The sequence below is a fragment of the Durio zibethinus genome, chromosome 14 (genome assembly GCF_047325235.1).
Source record: "Durio zibethinus cultivar Kanyao isolate XHJ-2024 chromosome 14, ASM4732523v1, whole genome shotgun sequence".
In the NCBI taxonomy this organism is placed as follows: Eukaryota; Viridiplantae; Streptophyta; class Magnoliopsida; order Malvales; family Malvaceae; genus Durio; species Durio zibethinus.
Genome location: NC_143175.1, coordinates 342,736 through 355,826, shown reverse-complemented (window position 1 = coordinate 355,826; position 13,091 = coordinate 342,736). Strand labels below are relative to the sequence as shown.

General features: G+C 39.4%; 2 protein-coding genes across 4 annotated transcripts; both read left to right on the top strand.

The window, feature by feature from the left end:
* The first annotated feature begins 184 nt into the window (after nt 1-184).
* On the top strand, nt 185-6,853 carry LOC111295753 (Metallopeptidase M24 family protein). Of its 3 annotated transcripts, XM_022889459.2 has the most exons (14): nt 185-565; nt 1,232-1,306; nt 1,546-1,809; nt 2,057-2,149; nt 2,284-2,490; nt 2,773-2,876; nt 3,038-3,104; nt 3,230-3,337; nt 3,779-3,871; nt 4,630-4,720; nt 4,858-4,928; nt 5,206-5,261; nt 5,886-5,946; nt 6,406-6,853. In XM_022889459.2, the coding sequence occupies exons 1-14, from the start codon at nt 518-520 to the stop codon at nt 6,517-6,519; spliced, it is 1,452 nt and encodes a 483-aa protein (XP_022745194.2). In that variant the 5' UTR covers nt 185-517; the 3' UTR covers nt 6,520-6,853. The 3 variants fall into 3 exon arrangements, with proteins under 3 accessions (XP_022745194.2, XP_022745197.1, XP_022745195.2); XM_022889462.2 differs by lacking the exon at nt 5,206-5,261; XM_022889460.2 differs by lacking the exon at nt 1,232-1,306 and having other exon boundaries at nt 301-565.
* An 853-nt stretch (nt 6,854-7,706) lies between these two features.
* LOC111295754 (uncharacterized) lies at nt 7,707-8,736 on the top strand. The gene has a single exon (XM_022889463.2). The coding sequence runs from the start codon at nt 7,915-7,917 to the stop codon at nt 8,410-8,412; it is 498 nt and encodes a 165-aa protein (XP_022745198.1). The 5' UTR covers nt 7,707-7,914; the 3' UTR covers nt 8,413-8,736.
* Nucleotides 8,737-13,091: the final 4,355 nt, after the last annotated feature.

Here is a 13,091-nt window from a genome sequence, read left to right as displayed (position 1 = left end):
GGAAATATGTCTTTTTTTGTCAGATCCCTCGATTCCATTCAAACAACATTCTTCTTCCAGCAATTGGTGTGGGACTGTGGGTTGTTGTTGGTTTCTCTATTGCAACCGAAGTGAATACAACACGAGAACATGGTCCTTGAAACTACTTGGAAACTTAAAAACGTGATTGCTTGTAAAGTCAAATGAAGCTCCAAAATTCTCTTCAAAAAAAAAAAAAATCTGTTTTAATGGTAGCAAAATTTAACTTTTATGAAGTTGCTCTCAATCATTTAATAGGAAAAATGAAAAAAAAATAAAATCAAAAGAGAGACAGCTAGATTCCCTTCGGTCGTTCGGTAACCGAGTGCCTGCGGGAACTCCTCTCAAGTCGTAAACCCTAAACTGAAACAAACTTTTCACTTCCCAAAACCTCGTACAAACCAAACCACAAACACAAAATCTCTTACTATTTATCTATCTTCTGAATAAACATTGGAGGCCAAACATACCTGTTAACCCAACAGAGGAAGCAACAAAAATGAAGATTTTGAGTAGGAAACTGCTGCACCAATTATCCTTCAAACAAGTATCGTTCTTTTTCCTTGTCTCTCCAAATGCTATTACCAAATATCATTTTTGTTCATTATAGCACTCATGGTTTTATGATTGTTGGATTGAATTATCAAGTGGCTACTTTTCAAATGATAGGTGCTCAAGGCTTTTGGTTCAATTAAACATCTTTCTATTATTTTCCTTCTTTTGAGACATTAGTACATGATTGCTGAATTGAACTTTTAATGGGCTACTTCCTAGTTGGTCCATTAAGTTGGAATTGATCACACCATTCGTGAATTTTGGAGCTTTTTTGTTATAGCTATAGAATGTTGCGTACTTGCTTTACGATCTTTGCAGTGTAAAGATGCTTATTTTTACCAAATTCGAATTCTTTTTCTTTATCCCCATTATTATTTTGAAGGTTTTATTTATGAACCTATTTTTATACTTCCATGTTATATCAACATGACAAGTCTTCTCGTTCAAAGGTTTTAGTCTTTTTCCCCTTGTTCTTTTTCTTTGAATGAAGACTGAAGGGTAAGGTTGTAACTTTTATTTGTTCGGTTCCTGCTATCAAGTATTCACTCAGACAAAATTCATGCTTGGATGGTGGAATACTTATTAATTTAGATTCTCTGTTACTTGAAAATATGAGTGATTAGTCTGACCGTTAACCTCATTTTAAAATACTTAACAGGCTATTAGTCGCCATACATATTCTACTAAGAAAATCTCAGATTTTGGACAACCAACTCCGTCATCTCATCCTCAGGTGTGCTTCTTAACATGTCCTCATCACTCTGATGTCAGAAAATGTGGTAGAGATCTGGGAAGTGTGATGAATCTGCCTTTGGATGATTACTCTGCAAATAATTGGGGTTATTGTGGATAAAATGGCAACTTGATGTGGTCTGCTTCTTGGACAAAGAGAAGCAGGCTTCTTTTAAGTGTGCTTTATGTTTAATGTAGTATTTGTTCTATGGTCTTTTTACTTCATGTTTTACCTGGCAGTTAATGATGGAAGGGGAAATTACACCTGGTATAAGTACTGAGGAATACATCTCTAGACGAAAAAGATTGTTGGAACTTCTCCCAGAAAAAAGCTTGGCCATCATTGCTGCTGCCCCTGTAAAGATGATGACTGATGTTGTGCCTTATACATTTCGACAAGATGCAGATTACCTATATCTTACTGGTTGCCAACAACCTGGTGGAGTGGCATTATTAGGTCATGAGTGTGGTTTATGCATGTTCATGCCAGAAGCAAAGGCCCGTGTATGTTGATGTTGTACGACTAAATATTTTAGTACTAAATGCTTTTCTTGCCTAATTTTGCAGTAAAAAGGCTGTTTTTTTTTTTTTTTGAAAAAAGAATGGTTTCATTTGGACTTTGCCATTGGGCATGAAAGTAGGTTGACAAGATGTTAATGATATCTTTACTATTGTAGAGAGAATGAAATAATCTATTTCCTTCTTGTCATTTTGATTCAGTCGAAATTTTATGAAGTTATGATTTATGTAGGATATTGTTTGGCAAGGACAAATAGCTGGAGTTGATGCAGCACTGGAGATTTTCAAGGCTGAAAAAGCATATCCAATGAGCAAATTAGATAAGGTGATATGATAATCCCTTGTAGATATGATAGCACAAGTTTCTTGCTTTGGCATATATGATGGGATAAGGAAAAGATAGCTTCTTTCTTTCTCTCTTTTTTTTTTTTAAATTATTTTTTAAATAATGCCTGGCAGATCCTTCCAGATATGATAAAAAGATCTTCCAGATTGTTCCACAATAAGTTGACAGCCACACTGACCTACTCAGATTTGGAGACCTTTCAAAAGGCAGCTCATCTTGGGAAAGTGAGTGACCTATCCATTTTAACCCATGAGCTACGTTGGGTAAAATCTCCTGCTGAACTTAAGTTAATGAAAGAATCTGCATCAATTGCTTGCCAGGTACTTCCTATGTCTACCCTGTTGATCCCTCTTGACCCGAATTTTTGTATAATGTGATTAATGTCTGATACACATATATTTTGCATTATTTTTATTTTTTGCTATCAAGCCTTTTTAGGTTAGAAATATCTGAGTGTCAGGTAGTAAATCAACATTATTTTGTGGTTGTAAACGAAATTTTACTTAACATTGATGCCCCTGTTGGTATGGAATATTTTTAGTGTTGACTAGGTAGTTACCTGTCCGATATTCATATATAATATATATCTTGCTCTTGGACAGGCTCTTTTGCAGACAATGTTGCATTCAAAAACATGTCCTCATGAGGGCATGCTATCAGCACAGGTTGAATATGAATGCAGAATGAGAGGTGCTCAGAGAATGGCGTAAGCTTTTGCCTTTGTAAAAGACTTGAAAGCCCGCCTTGCTAATGCCAAATCATGTTTGGTGGAGGCAACAAACATACTAGCTGCTCTGGTAGTCAATTATCATTGTGAACTTATCTTCCAAATAGTTTTAACTCATTAGTTTCATTGTCCTTCACCAGATTTAACCCTGTGGTTGGTGGTGGGCCTAATGGTAGTGTCATACATTATTCTCGAAATGATCAGAAAGTAAGTTTCTTTATTGGGAGCTGTTATCTGGTTTTTAAGTCACTAAAAAAGTGCAAATAAGATTTTATTCATGTTGATGTGATGATGATCAGTATTAAGATTTGACTTTGTTAGTTGTCTTTCAGATTGAAGATGGGGATCTTGTTTTGATGGATATGGGATGTGAGCTGCATGGTTATTGCAGTGATCTTACTCGCACTTGGCCACCCTGTGGAAGCTTTTCTTCTGTACAAGTATGCTCTGTTGGATGTTTTCCCACGGTTAAATTTACGGCAACTGCAAAAGAAAGTTTCAATATGCACCATCGTCCATTAGATTCTGGAACATCAGAAAATGCTTTTGTATAGTCAGTTTGTTTCATGTGAATTTGTGTTCTAAGCTTATAGAAAAGTAGTAGTGAAACTGTTCACTTTCTTCATCATGCAATGAAGGTATTTTCATTTTGATTGCTGTAATGGGGTTGAAATATGCAGCATGTCTTTATCTATTAGATAGTAACTGCTTCTCTTTATTGTTTAAGATTCTTATTTTACTTCCTTAACAAAGTTTTGGTTTCTTTATTTTATTTTTTCCTTTTCTCCCTAAAAAGCTTTGGTTATGTTAATCTGCTATTTATGTAACTGGGCACATAACGTGAGTAGAGAAGATTATAGCTGTGATTCTGAATTTTTCAGGAGGAGCTTTATGATCTCATACTACAAACAAACAAGGAATGTATGAGGCTTTGCAAACCTGGTTCTAGCATCCGTCAAATACACAACTATTCGGTATGTTATTAAGAATTTAAAATCATAGATTTTAATTTCCTTGCATCCTTTTCTTTTCATTATCCGTGTGTCATCTTTTGGATGCTGATGTTTCTCCACAAGAGGGGATGATGTCTGGTTCCTTCTTAAACAAAAAGCAATGTACCTTCCAATGTTTGGAAACACATGGTTCATTTGTTACCAGCACATCTTTGAACTATACATGCAACTTAAAATAAAAAAATCAATTTGTAAAAGGAATTTAGTATGTGTATACACTCATTGAATCCAGTTTTCAACCTTATAATTATTAGGTTTCTCATTATGTATTTTGTTAAAGTTCATGGTAGCTATAATCTAGCCCGACTGTGAACAAATCAGATTTTATCCATATTGTTTCCTCATTTTTTCTTTGTTATTTTAAGCTTTCAATTACTCAAAAGTGGCCAGTAACGCTTCTTTAATACTCATGCTGTATTCTTATACTTCCCAAATCAGTCATTAATCATATTCAATGTTTACTTTTTCATCTTCATGGCATTGGCACAGTTGTGTTTGTTATTGTAAGTTCATGGCATATTGAGCTATCTAATGTATCGTGAAGCGGGAATGACCTAGATGATCTCTCTGCTTCCTTCAAGGGAGTATATTTTTACCAATTTTTATTTTCTTGTGGAATAAGCATTACTTTTTATATCTATCTGACAACTGCTTGAAGTGTAGGCATTATTGAGCTGTAAAGGAATAATTTGATCATGTAAAGTTGTGTGCTGTTATAGGTTGAACTGCTCTGCAAAGGACTGAAGGAAATTGGGATTATGAAAGGGGATGACTTTAGATTGTATCACCAATTGAACCCAACTTCTATAGGTTCGTCTAAGCCTCCATTGACAAATTTTTTAGTATTCGTCTGGAAACATGACCTTGTTATGACAAACAGGTTTTCAAAATATTATTGTCCATTGTATTGGTTTTCAAAATTGTGAATCAAATGATTATTATGCCAGGTCACTATCTAGGAATGGATGTCCATGATAGTTCCATGATCAGCTATGACCGTCCTTTGAAGCCAGGAGTAGTAAGTTATCTCTTTCAGTGAAAACCATTGTCGATGTTTTCAACTTACTTCATATTTTGCACCATCTGGGAGTAGATGGTTTTAGATATTAGAGTTTTCTGTTCTATATACCTACTATTTGCTGGAATATCATCTTTTTGCACTTTCAAGAAATTTTCTTGCATAAAGTAAGCAATAGGAGTAATTGTTTTCTTGGTGGTTGCACTGGTGATATAAGTATCCTCCATCTTAAACTTTATCTACTGGAATGTTGATGTGAATTTACTGACCATGGCAGGTGATAACCATTGAGCCAGGAATCTATATCCCATCTAGTTTTGATAGTTCAGAGAGGTATTTATGGAGTAGCTAAATAAAAGTTCCTTTGTAAATTCAGAACCTAAGATTATGTATGAACCATGCCTTGATATCTTTTATGATGCTTGCTTAATTCTATGAATATGGCAACTCAAAGTGTGAATAATCACTCTCATGAAAAAATTCTATTATGTCGTGACAGCTGATTAAGGATTATCTTACTTTTCTTTTCACATGTACCTCTATGTAGGTTTGCTATGGTTTGTGTCATTGGGTGCTATAGTGGTCATAAGCAAGATGAACCGAGGGCTTGTTGAGTGCATATAGTTAATGAGGTTTTCGTTGACTTTGTCCCTTCAATCTAACACTGCACATCTGTGACTGAGTAATCAGTAGATGATAAATATTGCTTCACGGTTTAAGAAGCTATTTTTCATTTACAGCTTGGAAAGAGTAATATTTGGGTTTATATATAATTTTGAAAATTTACTATCATGATAGAAAGTCCTTGTTTATATATGAGGACATCAGATTGAAAATGTCAGACTCTTTGCATTTTGAAGTTTTTACCATGGTAAGGAGTCCTTAGTAAGATGTGTCCTAAGTAGATTAAAAAGATCAGACTCTTGGTGCTAGTTACTTGATGAGGATGTATTGCAGGTACCAAGGCATGGGAATAAGGATTGAGGATGAGGTTCTGATTACAGAAACAGGTTGTGAGGTAAAAATTCAAATTGCATTCATATAATGTTATCATAGACCAAAACTAGATAAATTGTGATTGTTTCATCAATCATGGGCCTTTCTGCTGATAATAGCCACTTGAAGATGGTTATTGTTACTTTTGCCTTTTCATTCTTAAGGTTATCTTTTTATTTGTTCTTGCTGATAATAATCTTTCAAAGATGGTTATTGATACCTTTGCATTTTTATTCTTTAGGATATCTTTTCTATTTGATGCTGACATGCTCAGTAAACTATTATACATAAATTAAAGTGGTTGGAATAAAACGGGCATAATTGTAGCTAACGAGAGCTTATTCTTTCAGGCTTCTTGGGTGGGGGCATTTACGAGATGTTTTTTCTCGTAGTTATGCCTTGTTAATTAAAGTTTCACAATTATTATTAAATTTTTAGTTTGTGGTCAGTAATCCTTGTGGTTTTTTGAATATTGAAACAGGTTCTTACTGGATCAATGCCAAAAGAGATCAAACACATTGAATCCTTGCTAAACAATTACAGTCATGGAATGGGAATCGAGGACCATAACAATATAAAAGCTGCAACCAGTTGATGGTTCCTTGGAAATTGTTGGGCCAAGATTGTCACCTGCCGGCAATGGAACTATTCCAGTTTACCTGCAACAGTGGCCTGTCATATGTCATCTATGTATACCCTAACTCTTGTCAATCAGAATGCTCCCTGTTCACCCTCCTTGTGTTCCATATTGCCGGTAGACAAGGGCAATCAGCCGATTCTTTTCACCTTTAGGCCTGCAAGTTTGTCAACATCTATTAATTGTTTATTATTGATAGTCAATGAATTTGCCAATATTCAGGGAAAATAATTCCCGGTTTTGAATGATGCTAGTATTCATCTTTGATATAGGCAAAAAGTTTTTTTATTCAGAGGCCAGAGGTCAGGCTTTTTATTTACCAGGCTTAGTTCAGGCTCACTGACTGGGCGAGAAAATGCTGACACTATTGCAACAGTGGTATTAATTGTGACAAGTGATTATCAATGACTTGTTTGTACAAAGCAAAGACACAGACATGGTGGACCTCATATTTCTAGCGACCGTGGCCATAACTACACACCCTTCCCGGTGACACCGCAAAATATTAAAGGCGGTTCCTTCGACCATTCAGTGATGGTAAAGAAGTTTCAGAGCCCAGTGATTTTCACATGCTCTGATTTAAAGTAATTAGGATGGTGATATAATGATATTTAGACTCCTCATTTCATATCATTTCATTTTCTTCGTCTTAATATCAACAACCCAAGTGGTTGAATATGTGGTCTTGTTGTTAAGATTGTCATGTTACCAGTACAAGTTTTCTCCTCATTTTAGTAATCCTCCATTACTAACATCTGTGATTTCCCATTTTTTTTTTTTTTTTTTGGTCTTAGAGACTCTTTAGGGAATAGGGATGAATCTAATTATTGGAATTCATCAAGCAACAACAATAGAATAACAGTTTTGCCTGCCAGCATTAAATGCGTTGTATTTTTGCTCTACGAACTTCCACCCGTTTATGGTTCACCTTAAACACGGACAGGCTACGTGATGCGTCACTTAAATAAATGGTTTCCCCTCCCAACTAAATGACACTTGGCGTATTCGTATTGGCAACTCCTTTCAAACACTCTTTCTGTGCAATAAATTTCCAACTGTGTCATAAATACAAAGGTAGCTGTGTAGAATATGTTAGTTCACCTAAGCACCTAAAATAGCATTAAGCAGCAGCCCGGAATGCCCAGGGATTCTGGCTAAGCCCAGCCTTGGCCGAACAGAATCGTGGTCGAGGCATGCATGCATGCACGACTGCCACAATGGCATTAAGGAAATATTTTGGCACCACAAGGGTGGATAAATAGCGTGACAACTATATCAATACCTATCCTCTTCGCTACACTCGTCAACATCTTTCTCAACAAGTTGACGAGTTTCAAGTTCTAGAGAAAGAAGATGTCTCTTGTCACCGAGGAGATCAAAGCCAGTGCATCAGAAATTTACCATGGAGATGAGATCTGTCAAGAGAAATCAAAATTTTTGCTTCAGGAAGTGGGCATGCCCAGAGGGCTTTTGCCCTTGAAAGATATCGAAGAATGTGGGTATGTGAAGGACACAGGTTTTGTGTGGCTCAAACAGAAGAAGAGCATAACCCACAAGTTTGAGAAGATTGGGAAACTTGTTTCCTATGCCACTGAAGTCACAGCTGTTGTTGAGAAAAACAAGATCAAGAGGCTGACTGGGGTCAAGACCAAGGAGCTCTTGGTTTGGATCACACTCAGTGATATCTATGTTGATGATCCACCGACTGGCAAGATCACTTTCAAGACCCCTGCAGGGCTGTCCAGATCTTTCCCTGTATCAGCTTTTGAGATTGAAGGTGATGTTAAGAAAGCCAGGGAGGAGACTGGAGAAAAGGAAGTCAATGGGGCTGTGGAAGTGCAGGAGGCCTAGACACATAGAGGAGTTTCATTTTCCAATAGGAGCAGGCTTCGTCTGTGGGTTAATTCATGGTTTCTCTCTCCTTTTGGATGTGTGCTGTGTCTTTTACTAGTGTCTGTCACTAATATCATTATTAGCAATCAATAAAAAAAAAGGCGATTAACAAATTCAGAAAACCAATGTTGCATTGCATGATATTAAGATCTACATCATATTTTCAGTTAGGACCTCAGTTAGGACCTAAGATATCTACGTCGCATTGTTGCTTCAACCTGTTGGAAGCAACCACATGCTTTTTAAGTAAAAAATATCTACGAAAGGCCTATGTTTCTTCTTTGTTTACTGTTCATTTATTCATTTGTGGCTCAAAGAGAATGCATAATTTGATTACTAATACTACTACTACTACAATAATTCTTGAATTTTCAAGATTGATCGATCATCTTAAGATAATAACCTTTTCTTCTGGAATCCAAATCACACAATCTGAGGCTCATGGTAGCACCTACTGCCCTACTGCCTTAAATAATACTATTACCACTCAACGACTTACCTCTTCCGCCAACAGAACTCATTAGATGGCCCATTCTAAAACCTCCACCTAATCGTTTAAACAAATTGGCCAAGGCCAGGTTTGGGGCCTCAAACTTCGACCATGATATAAGACAAATGGTAATATTCATTCTTAAGGTCGTACCCTCAAGTTGAGATAGTCAACTCTATTTTAATGCTTCAACCACCAACTTTGTTTTAGTCCATTACAGCCAGTGCGTCCTAAAAGTAATTTTCAGCGATTTCATGAAACAAGCCGCCAAAAGACTGTATGAGAAAGAAATGTATCATTAATCCGTGTCACGGACTAAGCTTTCTCTCAACAAGCACTAGCCCGCGCGGCACTTGAATGGACGCTTCCACCCAAGTCAGCCTTCAATAAATCGAGATCTGAACAAATAACCATAAACCATGGTTAGTCTCAAGCATTCACAATAAGGCACAATATATCAAGGTCAATCTCAAGCATACACACAACAAGGCACATTCACATCGAGAAAGAAAAAAAACACATCGAGGCAACAATCGGACATTCAATCGAGGTGAATTTCATTAAAATCGGGAATCATACATCGGGACCTCCCACCATCACCAGGGCCAGGGGGGCAGCCCATGGTGGGTGGCCTAAGCTCGCATAGCACCCGGTGAGACAGCCCAACAATACCCTGCCGGCTCACCCCCCTAAAGAGCCTTAGAGATTTTAGAGCTATGCTACCAGTAACCGTTACAATGTTTGAAATGGGGACACTTTTCCTAACACAAGGGGTCTACCCAGCCATGGCCCTATACATGGGTGGCTCATGGCAACCTAAGTCCCGGTCATGGCCTTATACAAGGTTGGCTCATGACATCCTCCCCCACCTATTCTATCGACGTCCTCGTCGACTTGCTGGCTTGAAATTCTTCGATCTTCCTTTGAAATCTCTGGAGGTCATGTTCTCTCTCCCAGCTGGTTTCTTCTAGGCCTAGTCCCTCCCACTTTACTAAGTACTCCCGAACTAGTCTTCGAGATATCTTGGTTTCCCTGTCAGCTAAGATCTCTTGGACTCGACGCTCTGAGGGTGCCTTCATGGTGATGGCGACTCTGGTTGGCTCTCTTCGACTAGCATCTGTAGGATCTGCATGGAATGGCTTCAAGTTGCTCACATGAAATACTGGGTGCACCTTCATCCACTTTGGAGGGTCGATTTTGTAAGAAGCATTCCCCACCTTGGAAAGGACCCTTACTGGACCTTCGTATTTGCGCACCAATCTACGATCTCTCTTCCTCAAGAACCTGGTTTGTTCAGGGACTAATCGAACAAGAACCAAATCCCCAACTTGAAATTGCTGAGCTCTACGACCCTTGTCTGCCCATTTCTTCATCCGTTTTGACGCTTTCTCTAAGTAGGCTTGTGCAATCTTCGTGTTTTGTTTCCACTCCTTGCTGAGGTTGAATGCTCTGGGATTCTTTCCTCCATGTTGTTCCAAGGAAGTGTGGGGTAGCCTTGGTAATTGTCCGGTGACCACCTCAAATGGGCTCTTGTTAGTGGAAGAGCTTTTGTTGGAATTAAAACAGAGTTGAGCAACGTCCAATAATGAGGGCCAGTTTTTTTGGTTGGCGTGGACAAAATGCCTCAAGTATTCCTCTAACAATCCATTGAACCGCTCTGTTTGGCCATCAGTTTAAGGGTGATAGCTCGAGGAGATGTTGAGTTGGGACCCCAAAATCTTGAAAAGTTCTCTCCAAAAGGACCCCGTGAATTTAGGATCTCTATCGCTGACAATGTTTTGGGGGAGGCCCCAATACTTGACCACATGTTTGAACAATAGTCGAGTTGTGTCCTCCGCTGTACAGTACTTGGGAGCGGGAATGAATGTGGCATACTTAGAGAATCGATCAATCACCACCAAGATAGCTCCAAGATCTCCAACCTTTGGTAGGCTCGAGATGAAATCGAGGGAGATGCTTTCCCACGGTTTGGTAGGTACCGATAATGGTTCAAGCATACCTGCAGGTTTCCTCTTCTCGACTTTGTCTTGTTGGCAAATGAGGCAAGTCTTCGTATATTCCATCACATCTTGTCGCATTTGAGGCCAATAATATCCTTGTTTCAATAACGCCAACGTGCGCTGCCAGCCCGGATGTCCCGCCCATGGGGTGTCATGACACTCCCTCATCAGCATCTGTCTCAGACCTCCTGCTCTTGGTACAAAGACTCGAGGTCCCTTGGTCCACAAGACCCCATTTTCTTTCCAGAAATGTTTGGACTTCCCTTCTTCCACTAGCTTCAAAATGGCACAGGCTTGCGGGTCTTTCCCTAAATGATCTCCAATCAACTTATGGATGCCTGTAGTGGCTCTGCTAGCCGCCATTGGGGCCATTCTTCTGAGGGCCGCTAACTCTGGCCGCCTGCTCAAGGCATCTGCCACTTGATTAGTCTTTCCCGCGGTATGCTCAAAACAAAAGTCGAACTCAGCTAAAAATTCTTACCACCTAGCTTGTTTCGTCGTGAGTCTTGGTTGGGTGAGAAAGTGGCTAACGACTGTGTTGTCTGTCTTCACGACAAAGTACGAACACAACAAGTAATGCCGCCAAGTCCTCAAGCAATGAACCACCGCAAGGAGCTCTTTCTCCTGGGCTGTATATTTTCTTTCAGCTTCACTCAGCTTCTTACTTTCGAATGCTACCGGGTGATGTTGTTGTAAAAACACACCTCCAATAGCAAAATCTGATGCATCCATCTGGACTTCAAAAGGCTTTTCAATATCAGAGAGAGCTAAGATGGGATCCTTCATAATAGCATCCTTCAATTCCTCAAAGGCCTCTTAGCACTCATTCGTCCAACACCATTTATGTTCCTTCTTCAATAGCTCCGTGAGGGCCGTGGTCTTACGAGAGTACCCTTCCATAAACCTTCTATAATAGTTGGCTAGTCCCAAAAAGGAGCGGAGCTCACTAACATTCTTCGGTATCGTCCACTCTTTGATGGCCCTGACCTTTTCCATGTCCATTCGGATGTGGCCACGTTCGACAATGTGACCGAGAAAATGGATTTGGGTCTGATCGAATGCACACTTCTCCCTTTTTACATATAACTGGTGATCCTGTAACCTTTGAAATACCTGACGCAGGTGTTCTTGATGTTCTTCCAACGTGGAGCTATATACCACTATATCGTCTAAATAAATGACTACAAACTTGTCTAGGTAGTCATGAAACACCTGATTCATCAGTGTACAAAATGTGGCAGGAGTATTGGTTAGTCCAAAAGGTATAACAAGGAATTCAAATGCACCATACCGTGTTACACAAGTGGTCTTCGACTTATCTCCCTCGAGGATTTTGACCTGATGGTATCCCGATCTCAGGTCCAGTTTGGAGAAGTACTTGGCCCCGTTCAATTGATCAAACAAGTCTGCTATGAGCAGGATAGGATATTTGTTTCTTATGGTGACTTTGTTCAAAGCCCTGTAGTCAACACATAAGCGTAAACTCCCATCATGTTTTTTCTGGAATAGCACTGACGCTCCGAAAGAAACCTTTGATGGTCGGATGAACCCGGCTTGTAGAAGCTCATCTAACTGTTTTCTCAGCTCGGCCAACTCTGGCGGGGCCATGCGATAGGGAGCTCTAGCAGGGGGTTTTGCCCTTGGGAGGAGCTCAATTTCGTGGTCCACTGCTCGTCGAGGGGGTAGAACCTTGGGCAACATCTCTGGCATCACCTCTCTGAATTCTTCTAACACTTTCTTCACGCCATTGGGTATTGGTTCTACTTTCGACCCTTCTTTGTAGATCGGCATGGCCACAAAAGAGGGTTCCCCTCTCTTTACCCCTTTCTTGAATTGCAAAGTCGAAATCATTTTCTTCCCACTCTTTGGCAAGATATTAGCTGGCACTACACATGGGTGTTCTCCTAAGAACAACAAGCAGCTAGCAGCGGGGATAGGGATCACCTGAGCCAACGTCATGAAGTCCAATCCGAGAACGACATCAAAGTCATCCATGGGGGAGACTGTGAAGCCTACCTTCCCTTCCCATGGCCTCAATCGGGTTGTCACACTTTTCGAGCTTCCACTGATTGCAAAGGCTGGCGAATTGACCGCCTTCATTCGCCCACAGTGTTTACTAATCTGAAGACCACACTTTTTTGCTTCTT